Consider the following 25,851-nt stretch of genomic DNA (forward strand, 5'->3'; position numbering starts at 1 on the left):
TAATCACTCTTGTTAAAATCATACCAAACATTCAACATATTATCTATAAATTTAATCACTCTTGTTAAAATCATACCAAACATTCAAATATTATCTTATCATTATATTTATCCTTGATTTATCCTTGGTATACCATATAGTCTTATTCATATAAGAGAAACACATTGAAAAAAAACTTGTAGTAATTAAAGAAATTCAAAGAGAAGTGGAAATTTGATTGTCCAGATATTTATCTGTTACTTGTCTTGAAAGTTTGGCATTCATCAAAATCCGATCACTCCTGCAATGCAGACCCAATATCTGTTTGTTATCTGGAACAAAGCTCATTCCGAACGACGTCGCCTTAACACTAGTAGAGTTTTTATCGGCTGCATCCTTCATCTCATGATCACCATGTTCCTTGATATTGTTCCCTGCAGTATTTGGATTCTTGGCTGGAAGAATCACCTGCCGTTGATCATTATTTGTCTGCATTTTATTCGACATCCTAGGGTAATAGAAATCTGTTGGGAAGAAGCAATACTGAAGAAGGTTGGCCATGTCCGCAGAGAAAACTAACCAAGATTTTAAAGAATATATATATATATATATATATAGGCGATCGTACGTATTTGGGTTCACGTGCGAGCACGGAGAATTGGACTAGGACTTTGTTAATTGGTGACTTGTTGTAGTTCTGCAAGGAAACCAAGAGATGCTTCCCAAATATCGTATTAAGTCCGAAATATTAGGATCATAGAATGTTGATAATATTTCTTATTTTATCACCATTCTATCATATAAAGATGCATTGTACAGCATGTAAAATCACTTTAGGTAGTGTTTGGATAGAAGGATTTTCTACCGAAACAACTCATGACAAATATTGGTTTTTTAATTAATGATAAAAATATTACTTTTCACTCAAAGTATAGACTGGTCAGATTTATAAAATATTTGAATGAAAAAATATTTACATAGATATTTCCTTCTTTGAATGCCTGCTTTATTTTCATATCAATTCATTGTATATTCTTATAATTTACTGTTATATACTATGGTTTTCGTTGAGTTTTCAGCTCATATATACATATCCATTATTATCTGAGACGAAGCCAGAAAATTTAAATAGAGGGGCAAAAATATTTTTTTATTATATAATTAAATATCAAAAAAGTTAAATCCAAATATAGTACTTGATATATACGTATAAAATAATAGACACTATTATATTTTTAAATATATTCTAACAAAACAATTCATTATGGAAACAACATTTATTACAATTAAAAAAACTTAAAAATAGTGGCTTTAAGATAAATTATCTAAAAATAGAGAACCAAGGTACAATATCAAAAATTTGAATTTTCAACACTTTATCCCAAACATATTTTATAGAATCACGTTCGCAAAAAGTGGAATGAAATGGTTTAGAACCTGTATTATATTTATATTATTTTACGTTATCTATTACTCTTATTTTTAATAAAATAAAAAATTAGAGGTGCTCGTGGTTAAATTATCTAAATAAAATATTTTCTATTGAACATAATGGACCGAGGAGACGGTAGCGTGAAAATTACGTTAACCAAGTAAATCGTACTAAGTAAACTTTGTACTACATACTCGTAAGAGATTGTATAGGTAGGGAAATGAAATCAATAAGATTTTTTTTTTTTTTTTTTGTGTATAACCCAGAAACTGGACTTATAAGAAAAACATAAAAATAATGGAAAATGAACTTAAAAAGGAAAGAAAATATTTTTTAATCAACACTAGTTCATCATTCAGATTAGGTTATTAAATAAAGGTATGTAAAAAAATAGATGTGTTATCAAGAAGAGTTCACAAGGTCAGTCTAATTGTTTTTTTCAAACAGGAACCAATTTGAATGAATTTCTGAGTATTCTGTCGATTAACAATGAGTAAGAACATAGAAGTCAACAAATAAACAATATGGATATATACTTGTTACAATTACATCAAACATCTAAGATACATTCAAATCTCAGATTTTATGATATATTTAACATATATTACACATATACAAATATGTTGATTGCATAGAGATTCAAAATCCTCCTTCAGTAAGAACTTCACAAAACATGCACTCCATATATACCAGAAAGATTCACAAAACATGCTATATATTTGCTAGAAAAAATATTTCATCGCATGAAAGGGTGACCTGCATCAGTATGGATTTTCGCCGTGGGGCGAGAACTCATCCTTCGAAAATGATCTGCAATTATTTATCTGGGATTGTAAAATCATAGCTTAAGTTTCTTTCCAAATGTAAGCAAGTCTCCAATGAGTAACTGCTTAATCAGATCACAAGAACTTTACCTTCATGAACAGAATCTAATGATTTTGACGGACTTCTGTAACTTTGAACCTTCATAGTATTCAGATTTCTGGAAATGGAACCACTGCTTCGAAGGCTTCGACTAGCATGTACACCCTTCTTTTCCGGCTGGATTGAGTTTCGTGACAATGTGTTGAACAGCATAATCCAGCATCCACTGTTCAGCCTTTTTCTTCTCATCCATTATTTGACGTTTTAAGTCAATTCGCCCTGGTCCTGAATCGAGCTCCTGGGTGAGGAGTTCATGAGCTTGTGTGCGTTTTCTAGCTTTCTCCAATGCCTTGATCGATTTTTTGAGGAGTAATTGCTTTTTCAGCTTCTTCCAGTTCTCAGGTTTTAATTTTTCTTGTTCTCCAACTTCCCTGATATTTTCCTCGGAGATCTCTTTCTCTGTAGAAACAGATAGAGAATCAGAGGTATTGCCTTGAGTATCAGGAAGAAGAATCTCATCGACCGCCTCTTTTACAAGTTTGAGAGCATCTGATTTAGTGAACCCACTTCCGGGATTGTTGGATACATGATTTTCTTTACTTGTGCCCGGTGATTTATCACCTCCATCGTCTGATCCATCAAGAAGTTGGCTTCCCATTTTTTCGGCAATACCACACAGCACATGCTGATATATCATATGCCACATATTTATACGATCTTTCCTGTTTACTTGGTCATCTACATCCCCATTTGTATCTTTGTGTTCAGATGTTTTCTCTTCTCGAGGAATTTTGACATCTGGCTCGGCCAGTATCACTTTCTCGGTTACTATTGATTTCCCCATATCATCGATGATCAGGCTTTTAGTAGCAACAGATGGATCACTATCACCACATTCTGATTTGCTGACGTTCTGATTTGAAGTTAAAAGATTACTATACTTCTTGATCAGTGTAGCGCTTCTTTCTTGTCTTGCAGTAACTAGGCCTGAAACTTTATCATTGCCAAGTAGCGTTCCTTTTCCTTCAACGGGTGCTCCATTTTTGCCTCTTCGGCGCAGAGATTGATTATCTTCCGGGGGTGGAACAACAGTTTCAAATGCTTTTACAAGCAATACGACTTTTCTTTTTTGAGTTGGGGCTAGTTCATTCACTGCCTGACGAAGTGCATAATCGAGCATCCATTCTTCTCCTCTTTTCTTCTCATCTAATGCCAGAGGTCTCAGATTGACCTTTTCTGCCTCTAGATCAGGACTCATTGGCAGATGCCGAGGCTTCCTGGGGTTAAATTTCCTCACTTTCTCCAATTCTCTGATGAATCTTTGAAGTAGAATCCACTTCTTGAGATTACTCCAGTGCTTAGGTGCTTTCTTATCAGATTTTCTTATAGCCGATTCTCCAGTTTTCATCACCTTCATACTAAAAGAATCTTCAGCGATGGGGCCCATCTCTTCGGGGGTCGAGGGCACACAGCCTTTGCCCTTGTCAGCATACGGATCTCCATAACTTTCTTCAGTGCAATCTGTAGAAAATAAGATGACTCGTATAAAATATACATCTAATGATATACACACAAACACACACACGCACCCCCACACACATACTCTACCTTCATTTTGCTTCTTTTCAGCGTCTTCTTTTGGAGAGATGTTTTCACTTGTAACAGACAGGTCATCTTGAACCTCTGGAAGAAGAATCTTCTCAATTGCTTCTCGAACTAGCTTGATAGCAAAAAGTTTTCGGATTTCAATCTCCTGAGTTTCTGAGCCATTTTCCGCACCTATATTGGAATCAGAAAAATCCGGGCTTGCAACCAAACTTTCCTTCACAAGAAATGAACTTTTATTATCAACAAAATCTTGATCTTCAGCAGATGGAAATGGCTTGTTCACAGCTTCTGTAGCCAACTCTGAGGCCATATGCTGATGTATCAAGTGCCACATGCTCATGTGCCTAGGCTTGCTGAATTGAAGTTTGTTGCCTTCACTTGTAGATGCGTCATTCTCAGATACTGGAATTTGCACTACTTCACTGGTAATAGAAGTTTCAGTGATAGAAGATACAGTTGTAAGCTCTGCTTCAACCTCAGAATTGTTATCACTTAAAGTTGGGCTATCTGAAAGTGATGAGGACACACTTTTGTCTTTGGTTCCTTCATCAAAGACAACTGGAGTTTCTGGGAAATCATTGCTGGATGTTCCATTTTCACATTCGCCTGTAATGAAACTTGCATGATCCTCAACGTGAATTTTGAGTTCTCTGGAATTCTCGAAGTTAGCTAATGGGTGTGTATCCAAAACATCAGCATCTCTGTTCGGAAGGATCACATAATTATTTTCCTTGTCAAGACTCGAATGGGTAGCATGATCAGAACACCTGGGAGTTGACAAACTTTGTTCTGTAATGTTGCCAGAACACTTCAAACAATACCCGATTTGTTGGTCCTGAGGAGAATACTTCCTCATTATGATCAGATTCTCTTCATAACTTCGCTCGGGAAATGAGGTTTCGCCAAAAGCAATTTCAAGAAAATCGAACTCTTGAATGCCACCATATCCCTCTACATGTGCCTCAGAATTCTGTTCATCATTGAATGGCAGGTAAAGATCCATCCCCTTACCCATTTCCCCCTCTTGAACTGATGATTTTGTAACATAAACCATTTGGGATTTCTGGTGATTCTTCATTTTCCCAGAATGATCTTTCGTTTTACAGCTACATTGACCGGATTTCACTATCTCGTTCTTCGGCTTTATAGAAGGCTGCCTCTTTTGTGTAGGAATCGTTTAGGAGGTGAAACAGAGTCGTGATCCTCCCGACAATGGCCATGGAGAGAACAACGATGATACCGGCAAACTTTCATCCCCGAGTTCTTTCCGGATTGTGTTTCTCCGAAAGAAATCTCAACTGGCTGGGGAAACTTCGAGTCCTTTACAGTTGAAGAATATGTCGCTCTATCAACAGCAAGATCCTCAGAAACAGCTTTCATCGAACAAAGGCCTCCTCGGTTTAAAGCTAGTTTTCTTTATCAAAATCCCCACATTTTTAAGGCTTGATGTTCTTGACATAGTTTTAAATGCTCTACGACGAGAAGAAGGCAACTTTGATCCCAAAAAAGTCGAACTGCTTCCATCACTACTTGATTGAGAATTCATTTTCTTGCCTTGGGAACAGCTTGTTGACTTCAAATGATGAGTTGACGCTTCAGATGCCTCAACTAAAGATTCGCGGCAAGAGGCTGAAGTATCATCAGGCATTTCAATAGGCTGAAGAATTCTTGATTTCGCCCTTCTCCGGAGTGACTTCGAATTGCCCAACTTTTTCGGCGTCTTCTTATTGTTAGTTCTGTAATGGATTCCATATTTATCCCGTGGAGCATATTGTCCATTAATTGGTGATCCAACAGTTGAAAAACTGACTGAAAAGGTGTCCTCGAGTTCACTTTCTCCCTGTAATAAATAGAATAGGAAATTCCAAATCCTTTGAGCTTCTCCTTAAACTACTCATAATTTCTCAAGATTTGCAATTCACTGAAGAAATATCAGAACAGAAAACAAACAAAACTGACAAGTTTTTTTATTTAATTACAACTTTAGCTTCCCTATATATGAATCTTAGTTATTTCGATTCAGTCCATACCAGTCAGTAAATCTATAAAAAAATATATGGGGAAATATAGTAATAAATATATTATTACGTAAGAAAATGAAATTCATACTGAATAGTCGGAAACTCACCGGAGAGTTTTCTTTCTTCGTATGAGAACTGCTTGTAGCCTTCATATAATTCAGCGATGAATCAGAAAACTCCATTGAATCTACCTTCCGTTACTTCTGATTAATATCACTGAAATGGACAGAACAACCCAAAAAAATCAAACTGGGATTTCAAAATTTAGTTTGATGGACCACTGATTTCAGAAGTCTCTGCTTCTCATTCAAGTCCAACTCCTCTGTTTTCTGCCAAAATCTTTTTTTTTTTTAAGAAAACAAAAGAATCCGAGGAGTCAACTGCAATCAAAGCCTCCCCAGATTACATACATTTCAACAGATCACAATAGCCAACTCAGCATATATTTTCCAAAGCAAACTACTGGACAATTTTTTTAACAGATTCAAGAAACAGGGGATGTGTGAATCGGGTGGGATTTGCTAAGTCTGAAGTGGCAAAAGATTTTGTTAGTATTTGGAGTAAAAGTTTAGAGTTGTCTTTGTTTGACAAAGCTATTGGAATTTAACAAAAGAAATGGCAATAATTACTGCGAAATTACAGATAGATTCCAAAACTTTGGTCTCGTGTTTATGAAGACCAGCCAGCAACTTCATTCTAGATTAATATGAAGGATGGGCAAAACCGGTGCCTTGACTTGGCCTTGTTTTCTTCCCTTGACTTTGTCTTAACAAAACACTACCATAAATAATATTTATGATCATTTTGATTTTGTAAATACTAAAAATGCCGACAAATGAATTGTACGTAGCCATTTTCGAAGGAAAAAAAATAGAAGATCGAAAGTAATTATTATGGAATGAATAATAAATACGTCCCACATGGATGTGTAACATGAAGTAGCTCAGAAAAACGTGTGGGCCAGAGTGCGCTCTTTACAGTTTACAGTAAGATCGGTGTTGCTATTTTCTTCGATAGAGGAGCTTGAATTTGAGCTCGAGTTTGCAAGGAACTGTGGTATTTTTTAGAAGGAAAAACCGAATATTAATATAATATTTAGGAAGACCCACATCTATGTAATTGTAATTTTGAACTATTTTACTAATATTTATTTATTTATAGAAAAAATATTATAGTTGTTGAAGTAATTCTGAGCCGAGTTTGGATAGAAACTTGTTTCTATGAAAGTTTATTTGCACGAATCTGACTTTCTTGCATTTCAGTCCTAATAATTTGAATTGCATGAAATTTCATAAATTTTATTTGATTTTTAAAACTTTAAGTTTGACAGGTAACTCCATATGGTTGTGTGTTAATGAACTTGCATATAAAAAATAAAAACATTTTTATATGTAATATATTGAACAGAAGAGGAAATTATATTTAAAACTCGAACTTAGATTCAGTTCAAGGTAATCAGAAGGAAAAAAAAATTATCCATGATCTTTCATCTCTAAAAAAAACAGAGTTTTATTCAAATATATAATTTTCAGAGATAATTTTAATTTTATTTATTTTAGTTCAATTTTATATCTTTTGCTAAATATTAATAATAAAACGAGTTTCTCCAAAAAGAATTATGATTAAAATTATTGGGCTAAAAAACCAATTAGCATAAAGTTTGACTAATTCCGAGAGTGAACAGAAGCCGATATTTGAAAGTTATTGGGCTTTCTCTAAAAAAGGTCATTGGGCATATCCAATAGCCTAAAGTCCAAGAGCCTTTTTCTTTTCTTTTCTTTCTCAATAAAAAAATATAATATGAAAATGTCGTGGATATATTAAGATCAGTATCATTGTTTGTTATCGATTTCATCAATAAAATTAAATGAATTACATTAACACAATCGATAATTTTTAAAAAGATTAATCAACTCTAAGATTTTGCTTAGGCAGCAACAATTAATGTTCGTATCAGAGTTTGCCATATGTGAGATTAAATTTGTACATATATTTTTAGAGTCATGCAATATATAGACAAAAACTTGTGTGAAATGGTCTCACGAGTTATATTTTGTGAGACAAGTCTTTTATTTGAGTCATTATTTTTTATGCTAAGAATATTACTTTTATTGTGAATATCAGTAAGATTGACCTGTCTCATAGATAAAGATTTGCGAGACCATATCACAAAAGATATATATATATATATATATATATATATATATATATATATATATATATATATGTTGAAAAGTAGAGTCGTGCAAGATTTACATTTAAATTAAGACAAGAAGATTTTTTCCCCCATAATAATAGAGAATTAAAAAATAAAAAAATCTAATTAGATTGAAGCATATTTTATAATTATCATCCAAAATATAAACTTAGTATAACATTAAATGCACACCTCATCGTTTCCATATCTTTTAACTTGCAACCTCGATTCTTTTTATTATCATAATTACAATTATAATATTAGAACTTTGCTAATCATACGACTTTAACCCATTAAAAATAAATAGGTAATAAATTTATATATTGCTTTGGAAAAGTTGACTTGTACAAACCCCACGTTTTTTAAAGCCAACGATTGCAACTTTAGATACTATCTTCTGAAAATGACGTCGTTATAATTAACAAATCCTCGCGCTAAAATTTATTTTTTTTGGCACGCTTATGCCTTTTGGAACACACGATTTTATATATTTGTCAAATCAAATTAATGGAGCTTTTAAAAGTGATTTATTCGAGAAATTGTTAGAATCAATTTTGAGTAGGTCTAAACCTAAATTAATTGTATAATACGTTCAAGATCGGTTTTTTAAATTAAAGTAGATTTTTTGTGAAACGGTCTCTTGAATTTTTATCTGTGTGACATGTCAATTTTAACGATATTCAGAATAAAAAGTAATACTCTTGACATAAAAAAATAATACTTTATATGGATGACCCAAATAATAGATCTGTCTCACAAAATACGATATGTGAGACCGTCTCATATAAATTTTTATATTTGAATTAATATTAAATGGGAAATTGAAACCAAAATACTTATGTGTAACAAAATAAAATAAAAAAAATTCAAGACGAAGACATAAATCACGAGAAAAAGAATGGTAATGCTGGAGGTGAACATCAATCCAAGAACGAAGGTCGTGATGGTATATGTTTAATCTCGATTCCGCAATTATCAATCGCCAGACGTCACCTTGTAACCGCAAAACGGTGTCGTGATCGGATCTTATCCAGACTCAGATTTTGCAAATCCCTATGCTTTGGTTGGATTTATCATTTATTGTTCCATCTTCCACGATGGCTTTGACCGTACGCGTTTAATTCGTTGTTGGTTCTTCGGGTTGCTGCTTCATAATTCACCTTTCTCGGGAACAAAGGATAATCGTGTTCCGGGAAATTTGTTTTCATTGGGGTTGAAGTTTTTGTAGCTTATTAATTTGACTCGTGGGTTTTCCGCGGAATGGTTGTGAAAAGTCGTTTGACAATTAATTAGTTTAGAAGAATTCAGAATCGGATTGAGACGTCTTTTCATTTATATTTTTGATGATTCTGTGTATAGAGCTGGATTTTTCCCCCTAAATTTGTTATCCAAGATTTGAAATTTGGAGATTCTGATATTGCTTTCTTCAGCTTGTTTTTCGTTTCTTAAGCTGTTGATTATTTTTATTTCTCGTTTTTCTGTTGCACATCGAGATTCCTCTGTATGGGATTGTTTATGAGTCGTAGTTATCTTGATCACTTTTTCTGAGAGAAGAGCAAGTGGCTTTTTGCATAACACTGCTATTAGCTAGGAAATTGTTAATCCAATTTTGAGGTTCCCAAAATATAGTTTACACTAAAATTTGACACTGCACGACATGGATATAAGTAATGATGCAAGTGTTGATCCATTCTCGATCGGACCTTCGACTCTGTTTGGTCGAATGATTGCTTTCAGAATTCTCTTTTGTAAGTCTCTATCACATTTTAGGCACCAAATCTTTCGAACGCTGTTAATATGCTTTTACAAATCGAGGAACATTTTGAGGGAGTTTCTAGCACCGGTAGTCTCATGGTTTCATCCTCGAAATCCACAAGGGATTTTAGTTATGGTGACGGTGATTGCTTTTTCATTGAAGCGATACACTAATCTGAAAATGAGGGCCGAAATGGCCTATAAGAGGAAGTTTTGGAGGAATATGATGAGATCTGCTTTGACCTATGACGAGTGGGCGCATGCTGCTAAGATGCTTGATAAGGAGACGTTTAGAATGAATGAATCGGATCTCTATGATGAGGAGCTTGTAAGAAATAAACTTCAAGAGCTCCGCCACCGTCGTCAAGATGGTTCCCTTCGAGATATTATGTTTTGTATGAGGGCCGACCTCGTGCGAAATCTTGGTAATATGTGCAACCCCGAGCTTCACAAGGAGAGGCTACAGGTACCGAGACTCATAAAGGAGTATATAGATGAGGTCACAACCCAATTAAGAATGGTCTGTGACTTTGATTCAGAAGAGCTTCTATTGGAGGAGAAGCTTGCTTTTATGCATGAGACTAGACATGCCTTTGGTAGAACCGCTTTGCTATTAAGCGGTGGGGCTTCTTTGGGAGCTTTTCATGTAGGGGTTGTCAAAACTTTGGTAGAGCACAAACTTTTGCCTCGGATAATTGCCGGCTCTAGTGTGGGATCGGTGATGTGTTCTGTTGTTGCTACTAGATCTTGGCCAGAGCTTCAAAGTTTCTTTGAGGATTCTTGGCATTCTATTCAATTTTTTGACCAGTTGGGTGGAATTTTTACGGTTTCCAAAAGGATTGTGACGCAAGGTGCTGTTCATGAGATTAGGCAATTGCAGATGATGCTGAGGCACCTTACAAACAATCTAACTTTTCAAGAAGCTTATGACCTGACAGGGAGGATCTTGGGCATTACAGTTTGCTCCCCGAGAAAGCATGAACCACCGAGATGCCTCAATTACTTGACTTCACCTCATGTCGTTATATGGAGTGCAGTGACAGCTTCTTGTGCGTTTCCTGGTCTATTTGAAGCTCAAGAACTAATGGCCAAGGATAGGTCTGGTGAAATTGTGCCTTACCATCCACCCTTTCATTTGGAACCTGATGTGGCTTCTGGTGCAGCATCGCGTCGCTGGCGGGATGGTAGCTTGGAGATTGATTTGCCGATGATGCAGTTGAAAGAACTCTTCAATGTCAATCATTTTATTGTGAGTCAGGCAAATCCTCATATCGCACCTTTACTGAGGGTGAAAGAGATTGTTAGAGCTTATGGAGGCAACTTTGCTGCAAAGGTATATTTTATTGGTTTCCGATGTGCATATCTAATCAATTAAATGCTTTAACCTGCATACATGGAAGCTATTGTAATATGCTTGATTTGTTTTTGTCTGTGATGTTGTTTAAAGGAACAATGAGCTCGGTTGTATTAGTATAATCTGTATGCCACTATTGGATAACTTGTCGCTAGTTTGGGTCAGATTCTTGATGTTACTTGAATACTGCTGCCGCTTACATTTTTGAAATAAACAAAGATGGAAGCTAGGCAGATGGTTGTTTGATGCTCAGGTTGATTAATGATTATATGGGATTTCAATACTTCTATTCACCTAGAATTTCCTTTTTGTTTGCATTATCTTTTATGTGAATGAGCAACTGACAGATGGAGTTATTTTACCCTCGCAGTTTGCCCAACTAGTTGAGATGGAGGTGAAACACAGATGCAATCAAATATTGGAGCTTGGTTTTCCATTGGGGGGAATTGCCAAGCTTTTTGCTCAGGACTGGGAGGGTGATGTAACTGTTGTAATGCCTGTAACTCTTGCTCAGGTATATGCTAGATTAAACTCTTATCATCTCGTTTAGTCAAATTAAATCTCATAGAAAGAGCATTTGTGACCAAGGCAAGTTCAGGATAATAGCTCGATATTATTTCTTTACTTTTTTTCTGCTAATAAAGATATAATCTTGAATCACATATAGTAGAGGAAGCTCCTTTTACGTGAATTTGTAGTTTGTTTAGTTGTCCGGCTTCTCAAATTCTTTGCTTGTGATTGCAGTTAGCAAAAATTATACAGAACCCATCGTACGTTGAACTTCAAAAGGCAGCAAACCAAGGCAGAAGATGCATCTGGGAGAAGCTGTCAGCGATAAAAGCCAACTGTGCCATCGAGCTTTCTCTTGACGAGTGTGTTGCCATACTTAACCATATGCGAAGGTTGAAGAGAAGTGCTGAAAGAGCAGCTGCCGCTTCTCATGGTCTAGCCAGCACAGTCCGATTCAATGCATCCAAAAGAATCCCTTCTTGGAACGTCATTGCTCGAGAAAATTCAACGGGCTCCCTGGAAGATGACCTTCTGGCAGATGTCGAGTCATCTTTTCACCAAGTAGTTGGCACAGGCAGAAACGTGGCTGCACAACATGGCGCCCATGACGGAAGTGACAGTGAATCTGAAAGCGTTGATCTCAACACATGGACACGATCTGGCGGTCCCTTGATGAGAACAACTTCGGCAGACAAGTTTGTCGACTTTGTACAGAATCTTGAGACTGATTCAAGGATGAACAGAAACTACCTTCGAGTCCAGATTTCGGGAAGAGATCAAATCCATCTATGCTCGAGTGTTACAACACCGGATAGAACATCTGATACAGAATTTGATCAAATAGATTTGAATAACCGAGCTCTTCCTGGCACCGGGTTCAAGCATTATGGTGGCCGAAGGAGATTTTTTGCAGCCTGAAAGAATTCGCAACGGTATAGTGTTCAATGTTGTGAGAAAGGAATCCTTGACGCCATCAAATAAGAGTAGTCATGATTCAGACCATAATAGCTCGCCACACGATTCTGTCGCAGAGTGTGTGCAACTGGACTCTCTGGAAAAGGAGATGGATATTAGCTCGGTTTCTGAAAATGAGGACGATGTAAGAGTAGGCCAACTTTATGTAGATGATGTTGATTCGAGCGGTATCTCGAATGATGGTAATTCTAGTGGCGGTATATGTGATAAGCATGCTATGGATGGTTGAGGTTGTATAACACCCCCTCCCCCCCCCTGTTCTTGTTGTTTACTATGTAAAAATCACAATTTGGTCCATACGGTTATGACTCCCTGATTAGAAAGGAGTTGTCTATCGCGAAAAGAGAATAATAGGCACAAGCAAGCACTGATACATTTTCTTCAATGAATCTGTTGTAGTAAGCATATTTGGATGAAGGGCAACCATTTTTCTTTTTAAGTCATCTCAAGGGAATATCTTTGGATCATATTTGAAGATTTTTATTTATGTATCTAACAATTTTCAGACAACGACAAACTGAAATAACCAAGTTTTATGTTTGGATTGGATGATTGGGATTTGAGAAAAATTTTGATTGTAAAATTGATTTTATCAAACAAAGCAAATATGAAATTTCTAGCTTCAAAGTCATGAATCCAAATTCAATCTAAAAGAATTACGTGGATTTTGTTGAGAAATTTCTTTATTATGAATAAGCAAACGACACACGCCTTGACGATGACTTGTCCCTAATGAAAAGCCAAGGAAATTTCGAAGAAAAGTTCATAATGGACGCAACCATAATTGAATTTGAATTTTTTTAAAAAAAATAACCCAAAAGGGAAAATGACAATGGAAGTCGGTATCTCACAAGTGGTGTGTTGGAATTGAGCTACACCACACATATAAATTATATAATCATTATATTATTTTTAAATATTACACATTAAAAAATTATTTTCTCTGTATAGACTGTAGTTAATAAATTGAATTTTGTCCAAATATTTGATTTCTTATATAATTTTGTTTTGGATATTTCAGATCAAGTATTTGTTGACATATATCATTTTGATGATTAAATAAATACATTGTTAATAATTTTTATAAATTTAAAGTATCAAGCATAAAATTTATATGTTATTTTCACTAATTTCAACACTAAAAAATTAATTTGGCTGTTTACCATAATATTTGATTGATTGGCCGATATGATATTTATACCTATTTAGTATTTATAAATAATGAGAAACAAAAAACACCGATAATTTTTCAACCATTCAAAATATGAGAAAGAATGTGGTCTCATATTCGAATATACATCAGCTCAAGTCATTTGTCAAATATACGGTGGAAATCATTTAATTAGTATACTCTTAAACGTAATTTCATATTGATACGACAAAAATTTGTGTGAGACGATTCAGTATCTCACAGATCATATTTTGTGATATAGATATTTTATTTGAGTCATCCATGAAAAAATATTACTTTTTGTTGTGAATATGAGTATGGTTGACATGTCTCAAAGATAGAGATTCGTGAAACCATCTCACAAGAGACCAATTCAAAATTAATAATGCAAAGTTGCTAATCCGCTTCTTAATTATTTTGTAAGGTAACATGTTTGAAATTTGGAAAATTACAAATTTAAATGGTATTAATTTGAAATTTACTCTTTGAAACGTAAAGAAGAAACAAGAGAGAAGTAATGAACCCTATAAAAGCTGAAACCAACGGTTAGGTTCGATCATTGATTACAATTTTGTCAAAAATATTTTAAAAATGTGTTTTGACGAATATATATTAATTATGATATAAAATATTCATAATTATATTTTAAAATAATAAATTATGGAATAAAACGGATTCAACCGACTTTAAACTATAACCTATTTCCACGTAAACCGAACTACCGATTCTCGACTCGCCGCCCTTTCTCTCTCTAGGAAACTTCCTGGAAGCTTACGCATGGATATGGATATAAGCCCCGCAAGCTCCCTCTTCCCCTTCAAATCACAAGACCTTTTTCTTCGCAATTTTTGTTATTTCTTGTTCCAGTTTCCATCATGAAACTCACCAAGATCATCCCCACCAAGATTTTCAAGAGACACAAGAAATCTCGCTCCGTTTCCAAATCCGAAACGGACCCGTCATCTTTCGGATTCCGCACGGCTTCGTCTTCCGACGACGACGACGGATCATTCAAGAAGCCCCGCGGGTTATCCACACCCACGAGCGTTATCCCATCATCGTCACCGGAGATCCAATCCAGCGAGTGGTTTGAGGGCTCACCTGATGTTTACCTCGAACTCAAACAAGCGTTCGAGATGATCGACAGAGGCCGGGAAGGGAAGGTGAAGAAGGAGCAGCTGGTGGCCTTGCTCAGCCGTCTGGGAGCCGAGCCGCCGAGCGACGAGGAGCTGAACATGATGTTGAGTGAGGTGGATAAAGATGGGGATGGGTGCATCTCTTTGGAGGAGTTCTACGCGATCGGCTCGGCTTTTGCGAAGCCGGCTTGCGACTGGGAACTGAGGGAGGTATTCGCCTTTTTCGACTCCGATGGGGATGGGAAGATATCTGCAGAGGAGCTTTACAAAGTCTTCGAAATACTCGGCGACGCGCGGTGCACTGTGGAAGACTGCCGACGGATGATCGGAGATGTGGACCGGAACAGGGACGGATTTGTGTGCTTCGAGGATTTCAGCCGTATGATGGAGCAGCAAAGATGAACTCAATTTTCTTTGTTTTATCAAAAAAAATTAGCAAAAATACAAGGAGTGTTCTATCATTGGCTTGTTTCGATGCTCAAGAAATCGAAAGCATTTTATATTTTTATTGGAAATATCTGGTTTCTTGATTTTTGGATTCGAAGTCATTCTCTTGAAGTTTAGATTGGAAATAAAGATCGAATTTTTAATTTAGAATTAAAAGATCAAATTTTTTAACAGAAACAAAAATAAAAAGCCCAACCACTTCTAAGTAACATTGTCGCTTAAGCTGGCTGACTCAAAAACAATTGATGATCGATAACTGCAATGTCGTCATTAATTAGATTAATTTTGTCATTAAGCAGATTAAATATGAAGCGCGAAGAAATCACAACTTAATAACCGAAAGAAGAATAAATCGCATGGAGGATTTTTACGTTAAATGTATTATAAATATTTTAAGTTTTAATACTATATTATTTAATAAAATAAGATATTTTATTCCTGTCGATTTCCGGTTGGGTTTCGGACTTGATCATGTATTTTCGTTAGGCTGCCCAACTGGAGCTCGAAGGGTCTCGGTCTTCGCGTGGGTGGTGGCATGGCATTACTTTTCACAGTAATTCATTAATAGTTCACGTTTTCTTTTTTAATTATTCTGACTTGTACCAAAGTTATGCGACGGCCGTGTGCGTTTTGGACTCGCGACGATATTATAATCAAATAGTGTAATTTCGTCGAAGTTTCAGAGGATTTCAGCTTCTACGCACAAAGCCGCATTCTTTAAATTTCGATGCATTATCAAAGAGATGGTGCAACACTGCAACTTATCTTTACAAAAAGTCGTTGCCCTGTGGCGTCTAACTTGTTTGAAACATAGACGGAGTTGAAAAAAATTGAATCAATGAAGGTATAAAAGTTGGGACATGGTGTCCATCAGTAGTAGTAGTTGGCATGTTGGGTTAATAAATTTTAATTCCTATGATCTCCCAAGCATCACCAGTCGAATATTAATGTTCTCCTTGACAGTAACAACTATTACTATCAACCATCAAGCAACTCCTCATACCAATCATAGAATTGAGCCACCATCTCCTTTGTCCTCCAATACTACGTGGACATGACAAATTTAAATTATCAAATATAAGCAATAGATTGCAAACACCAGTTTTGATATCCGATGAACATGATAAGAAATAATCGTCCCTGTCTTCTACACCTTTCTCACAATAAAAGTGAAAAAATATTCATCCATATCACAATAATATCAACAACATTGGTGCCACTTTCCTCGCACGTAAATCCAACATCTCCATACATTCAATTTAGAAGCAACGTCGGTGAAAAGGGTGTGATTGGATATACCACATAGCTCCTTTCGGTCCTATGCAATTGCCTCTCGAGCTGTCGGGTGTCGTCTCCTCCCATGAACCATGTGAGAGAAAAGATTTATTTTGATAAAGTGGCAGTGATATGCTCTGCAATGGCCATACTTGAAGTGAGCCCAGGTGATTCTATACCAAGAAGGTTAATGAGGCCTGGTATACCATGAATCTCCTCTCCCTGTAGAAAAGACAAATGAATGCTTATGAGGGATTTGCAATAACTCAAAACTGATCAATAGTTATATTACTTGGTGGAATGAAACAGAAAAATCGGAATTTTCATGGCCAGTTTGGTCATTTATCTGTGCTACTCACATTTTTATTCATGGAAGTATATGTAACTAGAGTTGCTGCCACAATAAGTTGGAGAGGGGAAATCCAATTTTGAAGATGAAGATTGCATTTAAAGTCAAGTTAAATGCAATGTACTGGCAACAAAAGAAGAAATTGACATATATTATTATCACCTGTATCACAAAATCAGTGGGACTCTGTCCCGGCCCACAAAGTTTTGGTCGAATGCCAGCATAGCCTGGTTCCAATGATCCATCCTTCAAACTAGGGTAGTACCTTCTTATCTCAGAATAAAACCGGTTTGCATGATCTCTGGGCACTGAATAATCAAACCTTTGTAGACAGAAACACAAGAGGAGCTTTATTTTCTTGAACTAAAACCTGTAAAAGAGAAGTTAAATATTTGCCGTATAACACATTAACTTGAGATATCATACAAGTTAAGGAAGCTTGAGACATCATCTGCACCATTAATCCATTCAACATTGGGACCGAATTTGACCTGTCCATTCAAATCCAACGTAACATGGATGCCAATGCCACCATCTTCTGGAAGGGGATAGATCAAATGTTTAAACGGGGGAGTTTTAACATTTGATAGTGTGAAATAGCAACCACGAGCAAAATAGGGTCTGGGAATGGTTCCTTCGTTTATGCCTTGCATTCTCTTACAAAGAGCCAAGGCACCAAGGCCAGCACAGTTCACGACAAGCCTGGGCGTGAGAATGAGGTCTGGCTTTAGCTTAGATTTCTTATCCCAGCTTTGAAGGGATTTGCTCTCGGAAATGTGCAGATGGATACCGTCATCTCCACGGTGACCGCCAATTACAGTGGTACTGTAAGAGAAAATTGTGCCATGGGTTTCAGCTTCCCCCTAGATTGACACGATAAATTCTTGATTTTTATGAGATCCAGTTAAATGGATGTTACAAGATAAGATATATACCAATAACGATAGCATAAATGAATGGCTGTCGACTATCCCAGAAACGGGTGATAGTAAGGCTTTCATGCATTGTAATTCAGGTTCCATTCTTGTAGCTTCGTGACCTTCCATCATCCTAAGCCCTTCAACTCCATTCTCTACTCCTCTAGCCATCAACAAGTTCAACTTCGGAATTTCTGATGGGCTTGTAGCAACAATAAGCTTGCCAATTTGCCGATGGGGAATTTCATGCTCTTTACAGTATTTGTACATCAGTTGTCTTCCTCTGACACAGAAAAGTGCCTGCAAATATCATTTACACTAAACGATTTATACATTTACTATACTTAGGCGTGTATTTTTTTCCTCCTCTTCTTCTTATCAAACTTATTCAACAATATATATGATTTGTTGGAAGCATGATCTTTTTACAAATATAGCCAGCAAGGCACGTCAACCATATCATGGTGCAAATATTAAGAGACCTCAAACTTTGTTTAACCTTTGATCTTTCGGAGATGTTTCGGGAAACTGAAATCTGAAACTAAATCATCTCTTACTCTAAATGAAACAACATCTAAACATTAAGTTTCAGCAGCGAAGAAGCTCCACAGAGAGTTGATACTCCTCAGATAAAACGCTTTAACTTGTAAAAATGGACTAAAAATTCTCTGGCTGTGAGATGGTTGTCCCGTGCGACTGACGTATGCTTTTGCAAATGCGTAAAAATTCATTCAGCTTGTATTTGGGAAAATGAATTAAAATTCGTGAATTTCGATTATAGTTTTATTGTTAACCATGAAACAATAAATCAAATTTTAAATTCATATCTTTCTTATTTACACAAAATCGAATAAATTTCAAATGACATTATTTGTTGAATTTGAAATTCATCATAATTAACATGAAACACTATGCAAAGAGTTGTATTTGAAGATCATGATCTTGTTTATCTAAAACAACAAAATTACATTCGAATAGATTCCAAATCCAAATCCAAATCCAATCTCAATTCCAGACATCAACTTTAGACTGTTGCTTCACATTACAGAAACTCCAAACCACCCTGAATCTAATTTTTTAGCACATGAAAGTTATATAAGGTAGATTTTGCTGGTTAACCAGTTCAACTATTTCTTCATTAATTTCATCAAAAGTCATAACCAACCTCAGTCTTGCATAATTCAAGAAATCCAACACCAGTGTTTCAGCCATGGCAACATAAGCATCAAAAGACCAATTGTTCAGAGCTATTAAACTCGAAGCAAACTCACGGGAGAACAAAAAAAGAAAGTTCGATGGTATTCAAGAAAGCAAGAACCTTGAGCGAATTCCGAGGATAGTAAATCCCAGCGTGAATAACTTCACTGTTTCGAGAGCTTGTGCCTGTCCCAAAAGTGGGAGCAGACTCTATCACTACAACATCTCTCCCGTCTCTCATGGCAAGCGCACGCGCCACCGCTATGCCCACCACGCCGGCACCGATAACCACCGCATCCGCCTTTTCCTCGGGTATCGAATCGTATTGTCCCGTGGAAAATGATCTGGGATTTCTGCATGATGACGTAAGGGTCCGTAAAATCTTAGCTGAGACACTGTATTTCATCATCTTTTTCAAGAAACTGAAGAGTTCTGCAAAAAAATAAAATCTGAAAATGCCAAGAATTAGCTGACACGAATCATTCTAAGCCGGAGTGTAATATATTTTTTAACTTTTTTTTAAAAAATCACTTTATCTTCGTTCTCACTGGATATCAGTGGAATTATTTGTGTGATATAAAATAAAGAATAATCCAAAAAAAGTGTCTTCGGGTTGAAATCTACGGTGCCAAAATTAGATTCCAGGGGTTAGATTTCAGATGGGAAGCCAAAGAAGTACAGAAGCCTACTCACCACTCAACCGAAATAACTAATGCTTGCAGATAACAATCAGGAATCCTTTTCTGAATTTGCTTTGAACTCACAAGTGGATGATTTTCTGATTAATAAACAGTAGATGATTTTGGGAATTATGATTTTTTTTATTTTTCGCCTTAAATTTGAATAAAAGATTCTATATATAAAAAAAAACCCAAAGGGTGAAAGAAATCTGTGATAACAAAGTTTATAATTTTGAAAAAATTACAGAGGAAATTCAAAAATCAACTTCGCTAGTAGCTTACAAATATTTTTTGACAAAAATTTATGTTTATGCTAAGAATATTAATTTTTATTGTGAATATCGATAGAGTTTAATCGTTTTACCTATAAAGATTTGTGAGATCGTCTTACAAAATTACTCATGGTTTTTTTCATCATTAGGCATTCAATTTAGTTTGCTTATTTGAAGTAGGACTAGAAATTTTGCATGGAGTTTTGTCGTACTTGTTAAAATTTAAAACCCCAATTTAATCTGATTCATTTGTTCAACTGCAGGAGCCTTTGATTGGAAGACGGGCCAACGCATAATGTTCATCCTTTTAACAATGGTTGCTTCTTTCTATGTCGACACACTCTTCGGAAACAGCTCCACGTACGTCTCCCTATGTACCATTTGAACAGCCGGCCGTGCAACAGGACGAAATATCTGTATCAATCTCCAATGATTCAGTTAACTCTGGTTAATGCATTAGTATTTGATATTAATGAATTCACTAATTACTGCTAATTAGTTGATGCAACAGCAGAATTGCCATTTGTTTAGAAAATGGATTCTTGGATTTTTAACTGGCGTGAGATTATGCTGACTGTGTGGTATCTGAAAATTGAGTTTGTTGGGCTTGGTGACTTATTCCTTGCCACGACGTTCTCACACCAAAGAGTTACTACCAAAGTTAGATCTTCCCAGAAAAGAGGAGCTAGAGAGGCATTGCCCTTCCACTCGGTAGGCGTTTATTTTGTTTGGTGCCGCCACCAGCTAACTATAAGATACCGATAAGTTGGCCTGCTCGCAGGGACTAAATTTAAACACGAGTTAAAAACATGGCTTGCCTGATATTAAGTTAATGGTTATTTTTTGTAAAACTAAATTTAGAAATAATTTAGTTATCTCAAGAAACACGTAATATAGAATATCATTTGAATTTTTAACTATATAAACAATTCATGTAAAACTCGTCTACTCCCAGTTCTTTAATAACGTGTTCTGCTTTAATATATTCATTCATCTACAGGAAATGAAGAATATATTCTCAACTAAAGAAAATTCCACCAAAGTTACTTTCGTGTATTCTATTGACTTTGGCATTGTGATCAAGTACTTTTTTTGCCTTTTATTATTCAATCTACACCAAGCAAGGAATCCAACAATTGAAAAAATCATTATATCAGATATAAAGTTTAAATCTTGAGACCTCAATTGTTGCCATTTGGTTCAAACTTGATTAGATGATTCTTCACTTTTCCATCAAATGCAGTGGGAACGCATGCTAATCTGCCCAAATGCTTCCAAAAGTACATCCCAAGATCGACCGTGTTATATATAGAGAGGCTCTTGCGTGCCCAAAGCATCACTAAAATCCTCAATAAATCTGACATACATTGAAACTTCGCCTATTCCTTTTCCAACATGCAGAACCAAACAACACAACCTCCTGCTCCAGGTCTCTCTCTCTCACATACACACAAAAAAGCACAGAACTTCTGTACATTAACTAACCTTTCTGAAACTTTTGCATGAAGGTTATCCTATGGAAAATCTCCCACCATATAAGAAGAGGATGAAGTGCTGGTCACAAACAAAAGCCAAAGGAGACAAGGGATTCATTGAGGGATGGTAAAGATCTTAATTCATATTCATGTCAAACTACTTTTAAGAAACAATACCTGCAATTATATGTTGGATTTTTGATAAGACACCAAATCGCAAACTTCCACCGTTTTTATTTAAAGTCCAACAAATCTTGCGAAAAAGCAACAAGTTTGAAGCCTCCTGCTAACTTTAGTGACCCTCCTTGTTTCGTGCAGCCTCTTCGCGTTATGTTGCTGCTGGATGTGTGAAGTATGCTTCTGATTGAACACTGAGATATAAGGGACACAAGTATCTATTAAATTGATTGGCGTTGTTTCACTCACTTTGATGACTGCCGCGTCTTTCAGATGTATGCTTTTATTGGAATTACTTTGTTTGATGATTTTGTTTTCATAGATATGCAACTATGTATGCAGATATCTTGTGCTCTCCCTGGCTATATGTGTCATCACATAGAGGTCTTTTCTTGACATAATTTCCTCACTCAACTGTAACTCATCAAGATCTAGCAGAAGTGTGTTTTGCGTTTGTTTCCCAATTATATCATGTTATCAGCTCCCATAAAATGAACAAAAATGTCATTCATTAATGCGCCTCTTTCAAAAACGTGCAAAAGTTGGACCAAGTGTCCATTACTGTGCCAAAAGTTATTATCGCTACAACTCAAAATTTCTAAACCTTACAACAAACTAAACACTACTTTTCATTATGATGCCACATAAACAATCACTCAAGATAAATGATGCAATTGCCGCTTACAGACAAAACAAACTCCTCCTAACAACTGATCCTGCGACTTGTGCAAATTTAACACGTAACTTTCGTTCAGGTATCAACTTTTTGTTCTGGATGTCTACCGTTGTATAATAAGTTATGGTTGTTAGCAATTATGCAACTCAATCTTTTATATATTGTCTAAAGGGTCATGATTGTTAGTAATAATGCAACTCAATCTTTTATTTTGAAAAATAAACCGCTGTTTTAATTGTTGAGCCACAAACGAAGCCAATAAACGTTAGCCGCAGTTACAGTTTATATAGACCCAACTTAAACAGTTTAAAACACCAAATTTAGTTTCTTATCATTCTGTATAATCCTGAGACATTTTTTTCTGCAAAATGCTATCTTCTCGACATGATATTTTGATTATATTAAGATTATCAGTTATGCAAAATTTAATAGAGTACAGGCAACGTCAAAGAAAAAAGATGATTTAGACCTGAATTCAAGCAGCTAATCCATCGGAAATCCATTTTTTCCATTAAAACACCTCATAAGATACTGTTACGGGAGGCAATACATGAGATAATCTATGCCTAAATACAATTGCACCCCTCTAGATGAAGTATTTGCTTGCAGCGGATATGTGCAAATGGTCATTACTTATAGCTCACCACACCATTTTACCGCATACAGTGAACCATGACCAAACCAGTGCAGCAGGTATGTGCAAATGGTCATTATTTATAGCACACACCATTACACCGTATACAGTGAACCATGACCAAAGTAGGACATCTATTCTCGAGATGACCATCCTGATTCATATCTTCCAAATGAATAGGATGTTGAAGGCACCTCGGTCAAATGAAAGGGCTCAGATTCAATCCCATAATCTGTAAGGGGCCTGTGCTCCAGGATCTTGTCATGCTCTTGAACAAATTCTGGAATCTCTATATCTTCCTTCTTTATATCTTGCCAGAGATATTGAAGCCTACTGATATACTTGATTTTCCAATATAAACTATAACAAGAGAATAAGGGAGGGAGGGGTGTTAGCATAAACTATAGATACTCTAAGCTTTAGATTCCATGGACTGGTTAAATAGAACTTAAGCTAGACATTCAGAAGACATATAATGATCGAGGAAACTCAAAGTTGAAGAGCAGCTTGGAAGATGTAAAAGCCACATTTGGAGAATTTGGACATCCTGGACACATCAGGGATCCTTGCATAGATGCAACCATAAACATTAAGATGTAGATTGTAGTAGCACAAAACTGATTTATCCTTTCAAATCATATGGAGGTGGATAATGAGATATTTACTTTCACCGAGGAACATAATAAATTGGTGCACAATGTTGACATTTCTCGTGAAAAAAAAATGAGAAAAACAACAAACCCTTTGCTTAAAAGGAATCTCCCAAGTGTAGCAAAGACAAGCCTTGACCGAAGTCCAGGATGAATAAAGTACACAACCTGAAGTCTGTCTTTACAATCATCGGGTAGTTCTTCATAGATCCGATCCACCTCAGGATTGTAATGCCAGGGGAATTGTCATCTTTCTGCACAGTACTTATGGATGTATACAACGCAAAATGGCCCATCTGGCATTTCAGTTAAAATTTTGTGAAACACATACTTCTTCAGCCTCTCTCCAGGGATCACGTGAGCTGAAAGGATATAAAGACAATCAATATAAACTTCACGTGCAAACAGTGAACCATAAGCTCGCTACATAGTTTTTCATGTAAAAAATTGAATGTTGGTCCCAAGGCTATAAATACGTTACAATGGAAGATTAAGACTCGAAACAGAGCTACTATTTATCAACTAGAAATTTTGGCCTTTCATTTTAGTGGTACATACATTTCATAAAATGTTCTGCACAAACGGGCCAAGTGCCAACACCAAGTTACCAACTGGAATATAAAATAGGAAGGGATTTAATCAAGAGAAATACTTATTATAATTATTTTTATAAATGATCTTTTCATTCCAATTGTACTTCAACAGAGCCTTATTTTACATCTATGTCAATTCAACTCTACATTACCATTTAAGTAAAATACAAAACCCACTTCAAAGACAAATTTGCAAAATTTACAATTAGCAAAATCACTATGAATCTATTTCCGACCTCCAGCAGTGATCACACGTTCAGCCTCACTATTAACAAAACTGATGCAATTACAAAATCAAAGCGAATGAATTGGAGTCTCTGCTATCAGTTTAATCTCTACAATCCTTATACATGTGACTGCCAAATTTTCCCACAAAAGTATAAAACACTCCCACCTACAGAAAATATTCTGAAATTAAATTTAAAAATTAAGAACCCTGCCTACTGTAATTTCCATTTCACTTGTATCATCATTAACATCAGTACATCGTAATTCATTTCATAGTTTCCCAGAAGCGCAAAAAAAAAAACACTTCTTTTCTCCGAGTGTCAGGTATACTATGGTAAATATAAGAAAATAATGAACCTGATCATCACGGTAAAAAACACAAAAAGACACAGCAAGTATTTTTCTGACTCTTCCATCATGATTTTTCAAGAACAGAGTAGCACATTACAAAGAAAAGTCCTTTACAAGTGAGAAGCAAAAACTTTACCCAGAAAGTACTTTCCGACGATGCGATAAATAGGGTAGCCCGAATTATCGCAGCCGCTTTCCAGGCGAAAGAATTGGAGGACGTCGAGGTCAGAGAAATAATCGGCGGAGGGTAGAAGAGAAGGGCATTCATTCCAGTTCTCCTCCTCAGCCTTCGCCGCCTCCGGTAGAGATAAAAAGGGTCTAGCGTCTATACCGAGATCCGCAGCTAAAACGACAACTGAGAAGGCCTTCGATGCTGAAGAACTCGCCATTTGGTAGCGCGTGTGGTGGACGGTGGAAAATGTAACAGAAGCCTCCGAGACAGCAAAAATAACAGAAAATTGTATAAGTCCTTCAAAAAGTTTTAATTATATTTTCCTCCCCTAGTAAAACTAAATTGGAAAATTATACCCATAATAAAATATAACTTCTTGTGTCAATAATTCATTTCATATACATGTGCAGCAAACTCATTGCGAGTTCCTAGCAAAAAAATTGGTTTTCATACACATGCATGTTTATGAACAGTGGCATCATCTGGTACTGTATCATAAACTTTTTAAGAATATATTTGTCGTTCCATGTTCATATCCCGGCAATGTATCCACTTATTATAGATAAGAATAAAACAACAGCAACAAATTTCTCACTCACAAGTCGGATAACATAGCAAAGCATACAATCTCTCTAGTTCCGTGGCTTTAACTTTAACCTTCAATATTGGTATCAACTCCTCTGTCATCATTCTGCCTTCAAATAAATGGAGTCCTAAATCATTCTAATGCAGTCTCGTTCTATGATTGACTATCCA

The 25,851-nt window shown here is 35.9% G+C and overlaps 4 protein-coding genes, 1 long non-coding RNA gene and 1 pseudogene across 9 annotated transcripts; 3 read left to right on the plus strand and 3 right to left on the minus strand.

Moving 5' to 3' along the window:
* Window positions 1-1,913: 1,913 nt before the first annotated feature.
* Window positions 1,914-6,609, minus strand: LOC140832234 (calmodulin binding protein PICBP-like). Of its 4 annotated transcripts, none has more exons than XR_012118090.1 (4): window positions 6,012-6,609; window positions 3,884-5,723; window positions 2,326-3,796; window positions 1,914-2,221 (listed from the first exon to the last, which is right to left on the minus strand). XR_012118090.1 is itself a non-coding variant. In XM_073196133.1 (3 exons), the coding sequence occupies exons 2-3, from the start codon at window positions 4,959-4,961 to the stop codon at window positions 2,427-2,429; spliced, it is 2,448 nt and encodes an 815-aa protein (XP_073052234.1). In that variant the 5' UTR covers window positions 4,962-5,723; window positions 6,012-6,609; the 3' UTR covers window positions 1,914-2,426. The 4 variants fall into 4 exon arrangements, 1 of the variants encoding a protein (XP_073052234.1); XR_012118091.1 differs by having other exon boundaries at window positions 1,914-2,235; XR_012118092.1 differs by having other exon boundaries at window positions 1,914-2,122; window positions 2,204-3,796.
* A 2,353-nt stretch (window positions 6,610-8,962) lies between these two features.
* Window positions 8,963-13,132, plus strand: LOC140832236 (triacylglycerol lipase SDP1-like). Its single transcript, XM_073196134.1, is given in 4 exon segments — window positions 8,963-11,189; window positions 11,581-11,724; window positions 11,955-12,593; window positions 12,595-13,132. Coding segments are annotated over 4 exon segments (2,544 nt in total). The 5' UTR covers window positions 8,963-9,758; the 3' UTR covers window positions 12,925-13,132.
* A 1,517-nt stretch (window positions 13,133-14,649) lies between these two features.
* On the plus strand, window positions 14,650-15,532 carry LOC140832237 (probable calcium-binding protein CML35). The gene has a single exon (XM_073196135.1). It carries the CDS (start codon window positions 14,742-14,744, stop codon window positions 15,402-15,404), a length of 663 nt encoding a protein of 220 aa, XP_073052236.1. The 5' UTR covers window positions 14,650-14,741; the 3' UTR covers window positions 15,405-15,532.
* A 985-nt stretch (window positions 15,533-16,517) lies between these two features.
* Window positions 16,518-20,008, minus strand: LOC140832238 (L-2-hydroxyglutarate dehydrogenase, mitochondrial). Of its 2 annotated transcripts, XM_073196138.1 has the most exons (6): window positions 19,881-20,008; window positions 19,309-19,540; window positions 18,009-18,290; window positions 17,500-17,936; window positions 17,236-17,395; window positions 16,518-16,946 (listed from the first exon to the last, which is right to left on the minus strand). In XM_073196138.1, exons 2-6 carry the CDS (start codon window positions 19,426-19,428, stop codon window positions 16,833-16,835), a joined length of 1,113 nt encoding a protein of 370 aa, XP_073052239.1. In that variant the 5' UTR covers window positions 19,429-19,540; window positions 19,881-20,008; the 3' UTR covers window positions 16,518-16,832. The 2 variants fall into 2 exon arrangements, with proteins under 2 accessions (XP_073052239.1, XP_073052238.1); XM_073196137.1 differs by lacking the exon at window positions 19,881-20,008 and having other exon boundaries at window positions 19,309-19,861.
* Window positions 20,009-21,319: 1,311 nt separating this feature from the next.
* On the plus strand, window positions 21,320-22,242 carry LOC140832241 (uncharacterized). The gene is made up of 3 exons (XR_012118093.1): window positions 21,320-21,568; window positions 21,648-21,741; window positions 21,933-22,242. It is a non-coding gene; the product is annotated as an uncharacterized lncRNA (long non-coding RNA).
* Window positions 22,243-22,909: 667 nt separating this feature from the next.
* LOC140832240 (uncharacterized) lies at window positions 22,910-25,802 on the minus strand (annotated as a pseudogene).
* Between the last annotated feature and the right edge of the window lie 49 nt (window positions 25,803-25,851).

Source organism: Primulina eburnea, chromosome 5 (assembly GCF_022965805.1).
Source record: "Primulina eburnea isolate SZY01 chromosome 5, ASM2296580v1, whole genome shotgun sequence".
NCBI classification, from domain to species: domain Eukaryota; kingdom Viridiplantae; phylum Streptophyta; class Magnoliopsida; order Lamiales; family Gesneriaceae; genus Primulina; species Primulina eburnea.